Source organism: Lampris incognitus, chromosome 1, assembly GCF_029633865.1.
Source record: "Lampris incognitus isolate fLamInc1 chromosome 1, fLamInc1.hap2, whole genome shotgun sequence".
Taxonomy (NCBI): domain Eukaryota; kingdom Metazoa; phylum Chordata; class Actinopteri; order Lampriformes; family Lampridae; genus Lampris; species Lampris incognitus.
Genome location: NC_079211.1, coordinates 20,638,637 through 20,655,263, shown reverse-complemented (window position 1 = coordinate 20,655,263; position 16,627 = coordinate 20,638,637). Strand labels below are relative to the sequence as shown.

General features: G+C 42.9%; 1 protein-coding gene across 1 annotated transcript in view; it reads right to left on the bottom strand.

The window, feature by feature from the left end:
- flt4 (fms related receptor tyrosine kinase 4) overlaps positions 1–13,419 on the bottom strand; it is a 55,569-nt gene extending 42,150 nt beyond the window's left edge. The window contains exon 1 of the mRNA XM_056282596.1: positions 13,312–13,419. Coding sequence (XP_056138571.1) covers positions 13,312–13,369 — 58 coding nt within the window. The 5' untranslated portion in view covers positions 13,370–13,419. The remainder of the gene's footprint in view (positions 1–13,311) is intronic.
- Positions 13,420–16,627: the final 3,208 nt, after the last annotated feature.

Genomic DNA, 16,627 nt, shown 5'->3' with positions numbered 1-16,627 from the left:
AGTGTGGGAGAAAGGGATTTTCTGTGTGTGAGAGGTGCAGTGAGATTTGAGCTCTTCGGTAACGCATTAGCCGAGTCTCAATGACGGATGCCAGCATGATCGCTTATGAGATAGCACACTTATTTTCATATTCACAGATGTGCTCCTGACAGGCCGTAAAATGCAAATCTCTCTGAAATGCCATGGCTGATTGGCATGCCCCAAGACAGATGACATGGGAAGCATCTTTATGGAGGAAATCTGTCATAAGTGTGTATTTTCCATAAAAAGAAGGCTTTACCTGTTGCATATAATCCGATTTATGGTAATATGCCCCCCTAGTGTAAAGCAGAATAGAGGACTAAATAGCCCCCGCACACACCGAGGTTTGCAGAACTGATACAGATCCAAGACATAAAGGTTGATCTATTGTGAGCCGAATACTCCTGACAAACGGTCCATTTCCGGGGTGAGTGTGGGGTTAATGTGTGTAAGATTTACTAGTCTCGATTTTGGATCTGTCACTCATCATCCTTATTGGTTCCCGCTCATTGCTGAGGGAGACGCCACTGAGTGAACGCAAGTTGTAAGTTAATGTGCTCCTATCTCCAGATTTGGCTCCAGGCCAAAGCATTCTCTAACATCCTCTGTCAGCCAGATATTTTAGATTGATGAGAAATGGAACAGGGGCCAGTGTTAAGCCTTACACAAGGTGACTTTAAGCCATTCTAAGCCATTACTAGGATGCTTCAGCAGTTGTTATTTCTTCTCTCCTCTCCCCATAGAGCTAGTGTGTCACAGTGATGGAGCTGGTGAATGCCAGATGTCAATAACTTCCATATGGATGGAAGATTATGTGTCCACACCACTATGGAGTTTATACTGGGTGTGCCCCGATATAAGCAGACACTGTGAGCCTGTTATTTATATAAATGGCCCGAGAAGATATATAACCCATTAGAAATTGTTTGCGTTCTGTCAAACGTAATTAAAAGTGCAAATCTTTCAAATGTACAGTTATGTGCAGCGGATGCCAAGAAAAACTACACACTTTGAGAGTATTTCTTGGGGGACAGGTTATCTTGTCATGATAATAAACACGTTCGCTCAGTATGCTGTGACCCTCCGTAGCATGTTTTTTCACCAACATTTGCAATGTTATATACGTTATCACTCGGTGCACTTGAAAGGGCACCAAATCTGTCTTTTTCTAAAATAAACAAGATGTGAGACGAGATGTGGCCAACACTACTACAGGCAATGGTCCAAAGCAGTGCTCCTTTGCAGTGTGAGTTGGTGTACAGTTGGCACACACACACACAATATGCAGTTGGCTGGTTCAATGAGCAGGCAAAGCAAGCGAAAGGAGCCTGTTATCACTTTGTGTGCAACACCACAACTTCCAAATCCTCAGCTCACCAAAATACAGTGGCAAACTCCAAGGACACCACTTCATACATACAACATGCTTTAGTTCACAATTAAATTTCCAGTAAACCATGTTTTGTTTTGTTGTTTTCCGAGGGTATGTTGTCCACTCCTTGAAGAGTAATTACCTCCATTTATTCCAACTGCAAGGTAGGAACACCACTGTTTTTTTGCACTTTCTATCCAAAATCATTGATGAAAATAAATGGACGGTGATAGGCTTCTTAACTGCTTCCTTACAAATGTGCAGGGTGGCACTGAGCCAGAAAAATAGTCAAGACTGGTTCCCCTCGTTTCCCATACGTTCCAGCTGATGTCGAGGAGACAAGCTGCGGCTTTAAGTGATTTGCTTCAACCAACAAGAACTAACATTCCCCATTTCATCTAATAGGATAAAATACAAGTTATTTCAAACATTGTTTCACTCCTTTTGCTATTTTAGGATTATACAGGACGCAAAAGTAGAAGTTTAAATGTGGGAAAATTCTCCCACATACAGATCGAGGCTATGCAATGCCCTTTGAGGATTTTTTGCTAAATGGTAAATGGACTGCATTTACCACATAGCGCTTTTTTCCAATATGCTTTATAATTGCAAAGTGCTTCGGAAAATAGCACTTTATAAATGCCTCACATATTTACCCACGCACCTACGCACTCATACACCGACGGTGGTGTCAACCGTGCAAGGTAACAAACAGCCAGCTCATCGAGTACAGCTGGGGTTTTAGGTGACTTGCTCAGGGACACATCGACATTTTTTGTAAGGAGCCGAGGATCGAACTGGCAACCCTCCAGTTACCGGATGACCTGTTCTACCTCAGCAGACTCAGGAGCCAGTGGCTCATTGATAAGAAGGCTTTTTGTTGATATGTGTACTAATCTTTCAGCCTGTTTTCAGTGGAAACACCTGAAAACAAATGTTTAACAACTACTTGGGAATTTGTTAAAGTATTCCATTTAATTCAGTCTGACCTCATAGTGCAAGGTGGTTTGAAATGAGCAAAATTTTTCACAGAGGATAGTTTTTTCTGCACTCAAAACATGCACACTGAACTGTTAGAAATAATTAAAATCTGACTGAGAGTATTCCCTGTGAATAATAAAACAAAACAAACTAACAAACACAAAACACTCTGACACATTGGCAATCATTTAGTGGTTTCTTCTCAGGGAGTCAGCCCACCGGGAATATCCTTGTAAATACATGACACAATGGATAGCTCGAGAAATGTGATTTCTTCATTGTTGTGAAAACCCATTCCCACTGTGGGAGTCCTCTCTCTTCACCTTGCCCCAACCCCAGTTGCTCTACTCCAACAAATATAAAGCTTTTAGAAACCTAAAAAAAAACTTTTGATATTGTTGTTTTCTTCAAACTACAATAAATGAGAGGAAATTATAAGTATGAACAACTTGCTCTGGGAGGTAAAATCTAATTTAGATCACGAGAGAGATGGGGCAATGAATAAGTTCTGTCAGCCTTATTCTCGGACATACCAGTGTGACAGGGAACATAAACGAAGATGGCTGTATTAGATACACAAGACATATTGCTTCACACAGCTGGTCCCTCGCTGCTGCATGCCTCTGTCATGATGGAACGCCAGATGTATATAAATGAACTGAATGCCAGCAGTCTGAAGTTTTTGTTGACGACTATGTCAGTTAACACTACATGTGTATCTAGCCATACTTTGATGTCTCTGTTAGACCTAGCTTGCTGTCAGGGCAGGAATGGGTGTAAATGGCAGCCTGTCAATGCAAATCTGTAAACATGCCTTGGGTAGCCTTTGCAAACCCAGAGCCGTCTTCTCTGAAAGAAAGTGCTAAAGGAGGTTTGAGGATACATGAGCCTAGCGCTGCCTCCGTACGTGCCCTGTACATGCCCCCTCCCCTGATACAAATGTAGCCTCCCTTAAAGGCACTATATGTGCAGGATTTATTCTTTTAACATCCATCCATCCATCCATCCCTTATCCAAACAGCTTATCCTGCTCTCAGGGTCGCGGGGATGCTGGAGCCTATCCCAGCAGTCATTGGGCGGCAGGCGGGGAGACACCCTGGACAGGCCGCCAGTCCATCACAGGGCTGCAAAATGTGTCAGTTAACTGTAATTTTAGAAGAAAAATGGCTTCAAAATGTACCCGTCAATGACCTCAGCTGGGAGAGTTTCAAGGTTCAAGAGGTGCAAAATCTGTTCCAGCTCTACAGCGTTAAATTTAATGCATTTAATCCAATGCATTTTGTTCTTTGAAGACCCAATCCGTAATTTCAAAACAGTGGCACATGTAAATGGGGTTTCACAACAATACGAGTGCTGTACTGTAAACAATAAAGGCACTGATATTGTGTATTTGCAGAAACGTATCATGTAAACGCTTTGGGGAGTGGGCTGCCAGTGACCCCGGGCCTCCCTGAACTCACTCACGCAGCTCAAACGGCTGAACCAACTCGGCCGGTAGGCTGCCGATCATCCTCTAATCCATCATGATGTTGAGACGCCTGAAAATCCTCGAGGCTTTCAGTTGTCTCCACTATTCAAATGCAGACCCAGTGTCGATCTGACGGCCGTGATTTATCAGCCTTTTCTCTATTCCGGACAACGTCTTTTGGCCAGCGCTCACGGATCCAAAGTTGACTCAGAAGCGACACGTTTACTAAAATTCTAAAAATAACAGAATAGGAAAAGATACCGTGTGACTTAAGCCGCACACCACACGTGTGGCACGTTCTAGTGTGCGTCACACTGTGCGAAAGGGAACAGGTTTTAATAAATCCACTTGTCACTGCGCGAGTTGAAGTGAAATGACACGTCATACGAAGGGCGACAAACGGTCAAAGTGGCCGCGGCAAAATGGCGACCCGGTCGCGCAGATACTCAAAATGGCCTCGCGGAAAAACCACGTAGATGCAATTGCGATTTGAATGGAATGCGAACATTCACAGACACGTAGATGCAGTTTTGGTCTTGAGAAACTCATAAAGAAGAAACAACACGGGCTGACAATCCTCCAAAGTGAACTTGCGGTACAGTGATATCTCAAGACATCTTTAACGAAACGGTCTGCACACACGTATTTTAAACTGGCCGATAACGATTGATGACGACTCCCAAGACAGCAGCAACACACGTATGAGCACACACACACACACGTATGAGCACACACACACACACACACACACACACACACACACACACACACAGAAAACGAGAGAATAACCTACTGAGCAGTGTAATCCTTATATTAAAATAACTGCATATTCTGTTAATTGCAATCACTACACTTTTTTCTTTAACCGTGTTGGTCACGCAGTGATTTCTATCGTATTCCTTGCCGCACTACGCGATGACGGCGGAAATTTTCGGACACTGGTAGAATTTGGTCGGAGTCTACGATGGCACGCTGTCGGCTCACATGAAGGACACTTTGTCTGTAACGTCTTTACGACAGGCCGATATCGTAGGCACAGTGTGTGTGTGGTAGGGGGGACTTAACCCCCTCCCATACTGACCATGCGGCCGGTGTGGACTCAACTATACCAAGTTTGGGGAATGCGGACTGTCGCAACAGAGAAGAGCCTGGCGGCGGATTGAGGACGCCTCCAACTCCTCTGTCTCCTCCCACTTTGGTTATTTCACTGCCAGGCAACTGATGACGCTGTGGACATTTGGTTAAGGTGAGTGGTTAAGGTTAGGGTGAGAATTGACGGTGGGGGGTGTTGGAGGAGTCGGAGGAGTTGGAGGTGTCCTGCCGCAAGTATGTGAATTGCAGATTGGGGCTTTAAAGTGACAGTTCACCCCAAAATCAAAAATACATGTGGATACATGTCTCGGCTTGTGTTGCTCAAAGCGCCAAAAAATACATTTCCAGAAATCATGACCCGGTTACTCATGATAATCCGCAGACGTTGTTGTGGGCAGTTTCATGTGGGTGTAGTTCGATCTAAGAAAACAGTTCTTACATGAAACCGCTCACAACAAGATGCATGGATTATCTTGAGTAACTGGGTCATGATTTCTGGAAAGAGACATTGCTGTTGAGTTTTTTAAATGACATTTTTTTGGTACTTTGAGCGACACAAGCCGAGTGCCATCCAGTTCCATTGTATTCGAGTGAAGGCAGACATCTCCACAGCTGATATCTCCAAAACTCGGCAACTCACACCAAAACGATCTGGATGGATAAATAGCACTACAGGTAAGAGGAAAACGTATTTTTGATTTTGGGGTGAACTGTCCCTATGTCTAGTCCCTTAAAGCCACACACAACAAAAACTTATGTCTCAATGTTGTTTGTCCAACATGCTTGCGGACAACTCCTGAAAACAAGGGTTTTTGAATGTTTTCACTGAAACCTCAACAGAGGGGATTTATCTCATACGAACTGAAAAAAAAATCAGTGAAATGTTTGAGGTGAAAGCATCTCACCAGAGTTCAACGTCTGAACCAATATGGTGATTTAACCCAATCCATTGTCTGGGAATTACTGTGAAATCAACTGTAGTATTACTCTGGTTACAGAAAGTATGTAAATCATATGTAAGTCAATCGTTCATATCTGCATTCACCCTTTCCTTTCACTGAGCCACCTTCCGCTTATGACATTTGTCACAGTCGAGGAATACTGAACTAGTCAATAGAGGGGCCCTGTTGTGAAAATAGATAAATCAAACACATAATGTGGTAGGAGCCTAGCTGCCATAAGTTACTGAAAGCCAGTTAAAAATGTAAAGCCTCTTTTTTTTTACCAGTCTGAAAGATAGAAGCTATAAGCGCATCAAAGGTGATCATGGAGATGAGTGATGCTGTTCGCCTTTAGGCTAGAAGACGGGACACATTGACGTGTCTGCAAAAAGCATTGCTGTTTTTCATTGCTAACAAATTTCCTGTTTTCTTCATCAGGTTCATGCCTCCCTCACTTCCCTTTTTCATGGACAGTGAGGAGATGTTGCCATTAGTGCTTCCTTGCTTCTCTGTAGTTTTGTTTCTGATGAGTCACATGACAGGAACAGGAAAAGAGAAACGTTATATAAACAAATAAAGCCTTTTTGAGAGTCTCATTTTAGCATAAAGGATGCAGCGTGGGAGTTTTTCAAAAATGCAAACAAGCTTTTCACATATCACGCAAATATGATAGGGAAAAAAATCCAGTCTTCTCTTCACACTGTTTTCACTACGTGGTTATATGTGCAATTTTTGTCTGTATAGCCCGGGGAGAGGGGTTGTTAGCAGAGTATAACGCGATATAATAATTACGCCTGCAACAAAGACTGTTCAATTCTGTCTTAAAGAACAATATCATTTTCATTTGTTCCGAGGTTTTGCCTTTTCAAAGTTTTCCTTTGTAAGTTGTGATATATCTTATAATTTTTTAATAAATAGAATGCATTCAAACGAAATCAGATATTAAGGGTATAGATTCACCTTAAAATGAACCATTTGCGGATGATATATGGGAGCTGAACTGCACATTCATCTGGTGGTTTATGAAGCTGCAGAATGAAAGTGACAACACAGACACATAATAGCTATTTCAGTGTCACAGTGGCTGGCTAAGGACCAGGGCAGCGGTACTCTGAAATAGCTCTGCATGTCCTGCTACAAGTGGGAGGCCAGCCAGGAGGCCAGCCGGGCCATCAAGCAGACCTGCTCTTTGGGATGTGGAGTCAGCCAGCCCTAGGCTTTATATTTTATGTCTCTCTCTCTCTCTCTCTCTCTCTCTCTCTCTCTCTCTCTCTCTCTCTCTCTCTCTCTCTCTCTCTCTCTCTCTCTCTCTCTCTCTCTCTCTCTCTCTCTCACTCTCTCATTGCGAAAGAAATAAAGCTCACTTCCTCTGTCATCTGGACACAAGGCCAGGTCAAGTCAGGCGACAGACTGACTGGCAGACTGGCTTTGATTTCATTGTTAATATGGAAGAGGATGATATCCACTATGTCCCTGTCTTCTGCGTTATTGGGAGTTAGGCCTTTCCTACATCCTGCCAGGGGAGGGGTGCCAAGTGGGACGCAGTGATGGGCCATCTGGGTGGGTTTCCTATGTTTAGAACCCCTGTCCCTGACTAAATCTTCCTGTACCTGCCTCACAGGCACACCGGACACCTCAGGCGCTTCCTCTGCGGCGACTTATTTGCAAGTGTCATCATTTTTATCACTGGGAAATTATTTCCCTTGCTGGGAAAAAAACACATTTTGTTAGCTCTTTGTAAGCAAGGTTACTGGGTCTCAATCCTCCGTGACAAGCTATTATATTTTTGCCGGGAAACATCTAAAATATTTACTTGGCTTTGAATGCCAACAGGTTAGGCTGGAGGATATTGGGAAAAGAAAAAAAAAGCAATATTGCAAAAACACATAAAAAAAGTCTTTCAATATTAACAAATAAAATGGAGTTACATAATTTCAATATAAGCAACTTTTAACTTTCAAATTTCCATTTGCAAAGAATGTAACAATGATTAAGGTGATTGATGAAGGGGAAATAATGCAAGGTCGTTAAATCAGGCTAAATTATATTCATCTTCAGGATTAGCTAGAATATTTGTCTCCAACAGTAGTCATAAAAAAGCATGTGTTGCCAGATTTTATCTTCTATCAAACAGCATGAGTTTTAGCCTAACATGACCGATGGGCCCAATTTGCCATACATTGCGTCTTTTACAAATAGGTTATTGCACATGCATATATTGCAATGTTGATTCTGATTCTGTCTATTTAGCCCTGGTATCTAGCCTGGGCTGTAGTAGTATCATATAGTGGTCTTAAAAACATGCTGTGATTGGTCTGAGGCCAAAGTTTGGGGATCTGTATCATTGTGCATTTTAACTAACTGGAGAAGATGCAGGCCACAAATATGACTGCCATTTGGTCAGATGTCCAAGAGAGCAAAATTGATTGTCTTTAATAATTATCAACAGCTAAGGATACTGGAGACAACAAGGCCGACGGACCGTGTGGGCTGAGTCAGTGAATCACCGCTGATTGCCTTAAGGGGAAGAAACTGGCAATTTCCTCAGGCCTTGCCAATGCTCTCTTTCCCATGAACCTCGAGTAACCTCCAATGACAGGGCAACAGGAATCACTGATTTGAGAAACCCCATGCTAGCCACCCAATCACAACCCTACACACACAGCTGTCTCAGAGTAAGCGGCATTTTGAACGATGGTGGCTTTAAACCAATATGGGTCCTGGATGATTCTTGTTCCAAGGCAACGGCAACACTTTTGAGTGTTGTAATATCCATATAACTGCCACCATGTATCTGCTGCTGTGGCCCTGGATTCATTTTCTGACTTGACGAGCAATGAACCAACAAAGGCCACATACGCAACAAAGCATTTATCCTCGAGTCTCTGTTAGTGCTACTGACGATAACTAGCTATAGCCTGGTCATAACCGCTGGTGCTTCTAATGCCAATTACGTTTCAGTTGGCCATCTGAAAGTCTGTAAAATGTTTTCTACATTGACAACAGGGCAGGTATCCCAAATTGGCATAGCTTATTATGTGCCAGGTCGCTGCTTTCTCAAAAACCATGTTTCATGGGATTTACTCACCCACATTTATCTAAAACAGGCAAGTGTGTAGGAGTCCTCATTGTTATCCATTGCTTATCCTTTGCTGTCTGTTGAATTCTGACTTGATTAACATTAGCAATTATTTTTTGCAAAAGAAAAAAAAAGCTCTCCCCTCGTCATCAGCAAATGCATTTTAAGGTTCAGGAATGCCTTCAAAATGAAAGGAAGCATCGGTGAAATTAATCAGCCCCTATCTTTGCCTGTCACTGTCACTATTTTAATTTGAACCTGAGCTGCAGTACGTATGGATATGAGGGAATGCAGTGAGAGAACAGTATTTACCAAATTCACTGTTTCTGCAAGATGGGGGAGTTCCTGTTTTAAGGAATCCTACTTCGTTATCCTACATAAATGTACAACGGAATTTCAGCAGCATTTCAGTGTTTCTTTATCTCGTGTTATTTCATTATGAATAGCAAGGACACTGTGGTGCTCAGACCGAAGGGCTAACACCGTATGAGCACCTCCCTCGAGTGTCAGCCGCCTCTCATTTCTACATTTTTCTTCTTAACAATAAGTTATGTCAATAGTCCGTCAAATTCATAGGCGAACTGCACCAGTGATCACGGTAGAGGATCAAGAAATGTTTACGAACTGCAAGGGAGGGACAAGTGAAATAAAGCGACTGCTTATGTGTGAGTTATTGTTGGGTCAGGGCAAAGAGGAACATTTAGAAAGTTCTGCCATCAGAAAGACTGGACAAAGGAAGCATACAAGGAATCAGAGAAACAAGAAAAAAAATACACAGGTGGTTTTCATTAACTATCTAACACCAGCTAGACACATATTTGGCTTTTGCTGTGGATTCCTGGCGTTGAAAGAGCTTATCTCTCTGCCCTGGTCATTTTGGGATGGTGGTTGTATAGAAGGATCTACCTAGCAGCATTTAATGAGAATTTGTATCGCCAGAGGTCCAACCAACCCAAGGGGCCTCACTACCCCTCGCCTGTGATGAGTGAGGCAATGAGACTCCCTATTTACTTGGACTTTATTGCAAAGAGCTTCCCACACAAAATAGCAGCATTCCTCTCTCCTCCGAGCAGCTCCCCAGCTGATAGAAGGAGATATTCAAGGGCGGCCGCCGAGACTCGGACAGAGTCCTCTCCAAGGAGCCCCGAGGTTGAATCCGGAGATCAGCACTGAGAATAGGGGGCTATTGTTGGCTAAAATAACTTGACCTCTATAGTGGATGACTAGAATAATACCCGGAGTCGAGAGTCAGATTTCTGGGATGATCTGATCATGTGGAGGTATGCGTACAGAAAACACTCCACTAAAAGCAATATCAACACCACACAGAAAAGGCGCAGAGTAAGCCAAAGCGCATTCTGCAGCAGAGCTCATTATTAAAAAGAGAGAAAGAAAGATAGAAAGAAAAATCCATTAGTTTTATATTTGTTTTTACTGACGTCTTTGGATACCACACGACTGGATAGGCACGTCGACTAACTTGTGACAAGGAAAACAACTGATGTTGACATGTTAAATCAACAAGTCAAAGGTTTCAATGGTAGTCTAAGCCAGTGAGACTGCACAAACTTTCCCTGCTTTGTTTTCTGCAGCTGTACGTCACAAAATTTGGGAAGCTGCGACCGTCGAACCCAGACACGGAGCGTGACGGGAAGATGGCTCTAAAACGATTTGAGGGTGAAAGCTCGAAGCACCGGTAATGCGGCTTCTGAGTAAATTATACGTTTCACCGAAAATTGGCAATGCACTCAGGATTTGCAGGTTGACTGGTTTTTGACAATTACCCCGTCCCCAAATTGTCACCCCAAACTATGATGAGAGAGCAGGACGGGGTGGTGGTAAAGTCAGACTAAATCAATAACATCATGCCTGACTTGGATATCATGAAGCGTCTGCCTTCGGTTCTCATTTGTGATGCACATTTCTGGCACTGTAAACCCAAATGTGCTTTACAGAGAAACAAGTGGAACGCATACAAAGCAGGGGAAACCCAACTGTATGAAAACACAGATCACTTTTCAGGCTGCAGCATTTGAAACGAGGTGTAGGGTTAGGGTGGCGTACGTGCATTACATCGAAACAGTGTTCAACACTTGCAGTGTACACTCCTATTGATCGTGGTCGAGTGGGTAATTTAGGAAAATGACATTTGATTTTGTAAAAGACATGAACAGCAAATGCTCAGGTTTTTCAACCAGAATATGAAAAATCTGAGCATAAGGGCACAAAGTGCATTACTAAACCACACTTACCCAAGCTAATTCATACGAAATAAAAGGGTTTTAAAGTGCGCCTGATGGGCCTAGATACTGAAGAACATTTTAGCTCCATGGAAAAGACTGTCTAAGACCATATATTGAATGCCCAGGTTGGATCATTAGGTCAGAATCTGAACCGCTGCCCTGGCTGGTGTTGTATCCAAAACAAAGTGTGCAAATTGGGTTTCCTCCTTGGCAGATTGGGTTTAACAAAACAAAAAACATCAAATATCTTAACTTTATATGTGGGGTAGACCTGCGTCGAAGAACATGGACGAAAAAGGGGGAAGGGGAGAACATGGACGAAAAAGGGGGAAGGGGACTTTTAATTCATGTTTTAGCAAATGCTATTCCTCACACATGGTAGGTTCTGCAGACTCATTTACACTGGTTTTATCATTTCGCGTCACCGACGGCAACTTTACAAAGCCGATGAGAGACATACAGCACCCCCAATACCTACAAATGGGTGTGTGTGTGGGGGGGGGGTGCTGTGTTCTTAAATTATTACCCATTATCTATATGTCATGTCTCATATTCATTATCCTATCTCAATCCTGACTTTGCTGTTCTCATACTTTTGGAGGACACTATAGATGAGGTAATATCCTGTAAATCATTTGTATGTGTGTGTGTGTGTGTGTGTGTGTGTGTGTGTGTGTGTGTGTGTGTGTGTGTGTGTGCATGTGTGTATGTATGTGTGTGCGTGCGTGTGCGTGCGTGTGCTTGCGTGTGCTTGTGTGTATGTGCGTGAGTGTGTGCGTGCGTGCGTGTGTGTGTGTGTGTGTTTGTTAGCTTTAAAACTCCACTGAAAATTAGGCCACTTTTCATCTATTTTTCAAGTCACTGGCCATATGGTAGCTCTTGCCCCAAAGACGACTCCCACTTATTTATAAGCAACTGTTCAACCACAGCCGGTGATCCATACATCTCTGTTATGATCCACATGATGCTATGGGATGTGATGTTCACCCATCATGAAAGGCAAAGATGCAAACAACTTTGCTAACACGTCAACGGCCTACAGTAGGTAGCTCTTGCATTGAATGAGCTGCTGGTGTTTATTTTTCATATTCGATTTAAGACCGGCCCTGTGGTGGCCTGGCGGCCTGTCCAGGGTGTCTCCCCGCCTGCCGCCCAACGACTGCTGGGATAGGCTCCAGCATCCCCGCGACCCTGAGAGCAGGATAAGCCGTTCAAATAATGGATGGATGGATGGATTTAAGACTGCATAACATGTCTGCCTTGGGGACCAGTTGATTCCTATATGGATAAAGCGATGATTATTAGTGGGGCCCTGGAGGCCACCTTGAGGTCAAAACCACGTCAGATTTCCTTTCACTCCATCTTCAAAACGTGCCCTTGTTGAGGAGGCCATCCATAGATTGTGTGAAATGTGGCGTTATCATGTCATATAAACGAGCCACACGTAACGCTTTCCCGCTCGCTCGTTTCAATTACGTCCTTCTCAAAGACAACAACTGCACACCTCCCCCTAGTGTCCATCCCTATGCTGACTATCTCAAGCTGGTTCCTGCAGGGCATCGCTTTTGTCCATCAGATTGTTGTTCTGTTCCAGATCAGTCGTGTTTTGGTTTTGGTTTTTTTCGGCGGGGAGCTTCCAATTTGTAGGGTCGCACGTTGCATATTCTTGCTCTTGCTCAACCTTACATAGAAAATATTTTTGATCAGCTGTTTGGGGGGGGGGGGAGATAACGAAATCCCCAGCCACGATGGGACAGGACGCGCTTTCTGATGAAGAAAGTCACACCACAGGAAAAGTAAACGGGCGACATGTAGGTACAACTCGTGAATCAGACTAAATAATGATAAGTAAAAACTTGAGATTGCTCAAAGAAAAGAAAAAAAAGTTGACACACGCCGAATACAGCACAGCAAAAGTTAAGATTGGCTTAATTTGGATTTACAAGCGCACCAATGGCTCTTTTACACAGCGCAAATGCAACGTAGGCCTACCACGGTTCATTAAAGGCCCGTATTGAATGGCAGTGTCAACAGCTCAGCCGTCTGCTCACATAACCCAAAAAGAAGAAGAAGAAGAAAAAACATGCGCTCAAAACTTTCAGACGTCTTCTCACCTGAGGCATATGCAATCCCAATCCAAATCCGACAGAAAAATGTTAAATCTGTCTTCATTTCCAGATCTCCAGTCGTTGAAGGTACAGCCGATATTTCACAAAACGTTGTTTGTTTGATTGGCAGTGGCCAGGAAAGACGGAGAGGGGAGGAGGAGGGGGGCGGGGGGGAGTTAAGTCCGTGGATGGGAAAACTCAGGTGAACCTCTTGCATACGATGCCTCTCTCTCTCTCTCTCTCTCTCTCTCTCTCTCTCTCTCTCTCTCTCTCTCTCTCTCTCTCTCTCTCTCTCTCTCTCTCTCTCTCTCTCTCTCTCTCTCTCTCTCTCTCTCTCTTTCATACACACACTCTCTCTCTCTCTCTCTCTGCAAAGAGGATGTGCCAAATCCGAAATCCTGAGGAAAAGAAGAGCGTTTTTTTCATTCCCCTGCCAGTGGGATGCATAAGGCACTGAATGGGATTTACAATGATTTGCCCTCCCTTTCCTTTCCTTTGCTCGTGACTGGAGCGCGTACACACCCACCAGCCCTCCACCTCATCAAATGAGCTCCAGTTGAATGGAGGGGGGAATCGCCCCTAACATCCATGAGAAATTTCCTTCCTGATGTGAAGACATATAACCCCCCACCTCCCACCACCATGTTGGTGTAGACTGCTGTGTGTATGGAAGTGCATTCTCGACCTTTTTGGTGCACCCAAGCTGTGCTGCTCATTGTTCAATGGAAAACCCGGGGCTCATACTCTCTCGTAGCCTGCTCTCAAATGTTGTATTCATTTGAGCTTAATCAGCCAAAACATGATCCGTTTTGATTGGTCTAATGTGCAATCTCATCATTCTTCAGAGACACAAACAGTCATTTCATTTTAAATTTAGATAGATCAGATTAGATGTCTGCTGCCATTCATGGCAGGGGCTATCAGACAACAGAGAAAAAAAACTTTTAAAGGAAAGTCTTTTGTTCGTTGTGGGTAACAAAATAGACGCTGAAACAAGGTGGTTCACTTCTAAAGGCCCCACCTGCACAGCAGCAGCAGCAGCAGCACACATCCAAGGAATAATTCAGTGCTCCACTGCAAAACTTATAAGATTCGTAGAGCATCAGGTGCCACATCATTGAAGTCGCCATTAAAACCGACATGTGATTCTTAAGCAAAAACTAACTTTAAAGTCATCCGTGCATGGCAAATCTCATCCATCCACGTAGTCCTTCTCTTTTCCAAGCTCACACACACACATGCCTCAGAAAGTGTGAATGGCCCTGTGCTAAGTGCACAGTCCATGCAACGTATCCTTGCTGCACTGCTATCAGCCCCAGTAAACATTTAAGACAGCAAAGGGGGAATTCTGGAAATTGAAAAATCATGTAGTCAACTGACACCCTTGCATGCATGCAACCATGATGTGCACACAGACACATAGACATACACATACAAAATCATGACACACATATACACTACCGTTCAAAAGTTTGGGATCACCCAAACAATTTCGTGTTTTCCATGAAAAGTCACACTTATTCACCACCATATGTTGTGAAATGAATAGAAAATAGAGTCAAGACATTGACAAGGTTAGAAATAATGATTTGTATTTGAAATAAGATTTTTTTTACATCAAACTTTGCTTTCGTCAAAGAATCCTCCATTTGCAGCAATTACAGCATTGCAGACCTTTGGCATTCTAGCTGTTAATTTGTTGAGGTAATCTGGAGAAATTGCACCCCACGCTTCCAGAAGCAGCTCCCACAAGTTGGATTGGTTGGATGGGCACTTCTTTGAGCAGATTGAGTTTCTGGAGCATCACATTTGTGGGGTCAATTAAACGCTCAAAATGGCCAGAAAAAGAGAACTTTCATCTGAAACTCGACAGTCTATTCTTGTTCTTAGAAATGAAGGCTATTCCATGCGAGAAATTGCTAAGAAATTGAAGGTTTCCTACACCGGTGTGTACTACTCCCTTCAGAGGACAGCACAAACAGGCTCTAACAGGTACTATTTAATGAAGATGACAGTTGGGGACCTGTGAGGCGTCTGTTTCTCAAACTAGAGACTCTAATGTACTTATCTTCTTGCTCAGTTGTGCAACGCGGCCTCCCACTTCTTTTTCTACTCTGGTTAGAGCCTGTTTGTGCTGTCCTCTGAAGGGAGTAGTACACACCGGTGTAGGAAATCTTCAATTTCTTAGCAATTTCTCGCATGGAATAGCCTTCATTTCTAAGAACAAGAATAGACTGTCGAGTTTCAGATGAAAGTTCTCTTTTTCTGGCCATTTTGAGCGTTTAATTGACCCCACAAATGTGATGCTCCAGAAACTCAATCTGCTCAAAGAAGTGCCCATCCAACCAATCCAACTTGTGGGAGCTGCTTCTGGAAGCGTGGGGTGCAATTTCTCCAGATTACCTCAACAAATTAACAGCTAGAATGCCAAAGGTCTGCAATGCTGTAATTGCTGCAAATGGAGGATTCTTTGACGAAAGCAAAGTTTGATGTAAAAAAAATCTTATTTCAAATACAAATCATTATTTCTAACCTTGTCAATGTCTTGACTCTATTTTCTATTCATTTCACAACATATGGTGGTGAATAAGTGTGACTTTTCATGGAAAACACAAAATTGTTTGGGTGATCCCAAACTTTTGAACGGTAGTGTAGGTAGGTAAGTGAATGCACACATAGACTCTCATTACCTCAGTGCCACCAAACACTCATTTTTACAGGTTGTAAAGAAGACATTGTGTTTAGCATGCATTGACATTCATACTTATGTCCAAGTTCCAAGTTCTCCGTCCTCTCGCATCACAAACGTGCAGACACATTGATAATTTACTGTGCAAGCATGTTTTATCTGTAATATGGCTAACACTGTAACACTGTACAGTATTGTTACATTATGTAACACTATGTATGTATGTATGTATGTATGTATGTATGTATGTATGTATGTATGTATGTATGTATGTATGTATGTATGTATGTATGTATGTATGTATGTAACACTATACAGTATTGTTACATTATGTAACACTGTATGTATGTATGTATGTATGTAACACTGTACAGTATTGTTACATTATGTAACACTGTATGTATGTAACACTGTACAGTATTGTCGTGTTGCAGTGCTGAATAATGATTTTTTGTTCGCAGCTTTCATTAACATGGGCAGACGCAAAAAGCCCTAAATTAATCAGCAGGATCTCTAAACTGAAAGAGGCCGAAAGAAACATCTGAGCAGGACAGAGCCAGTGAACTTTGGTAACACGATGACAATGAGGAATAACAGGGAGCCCAAAGAACATCTCATGTTATTGTGGGCACA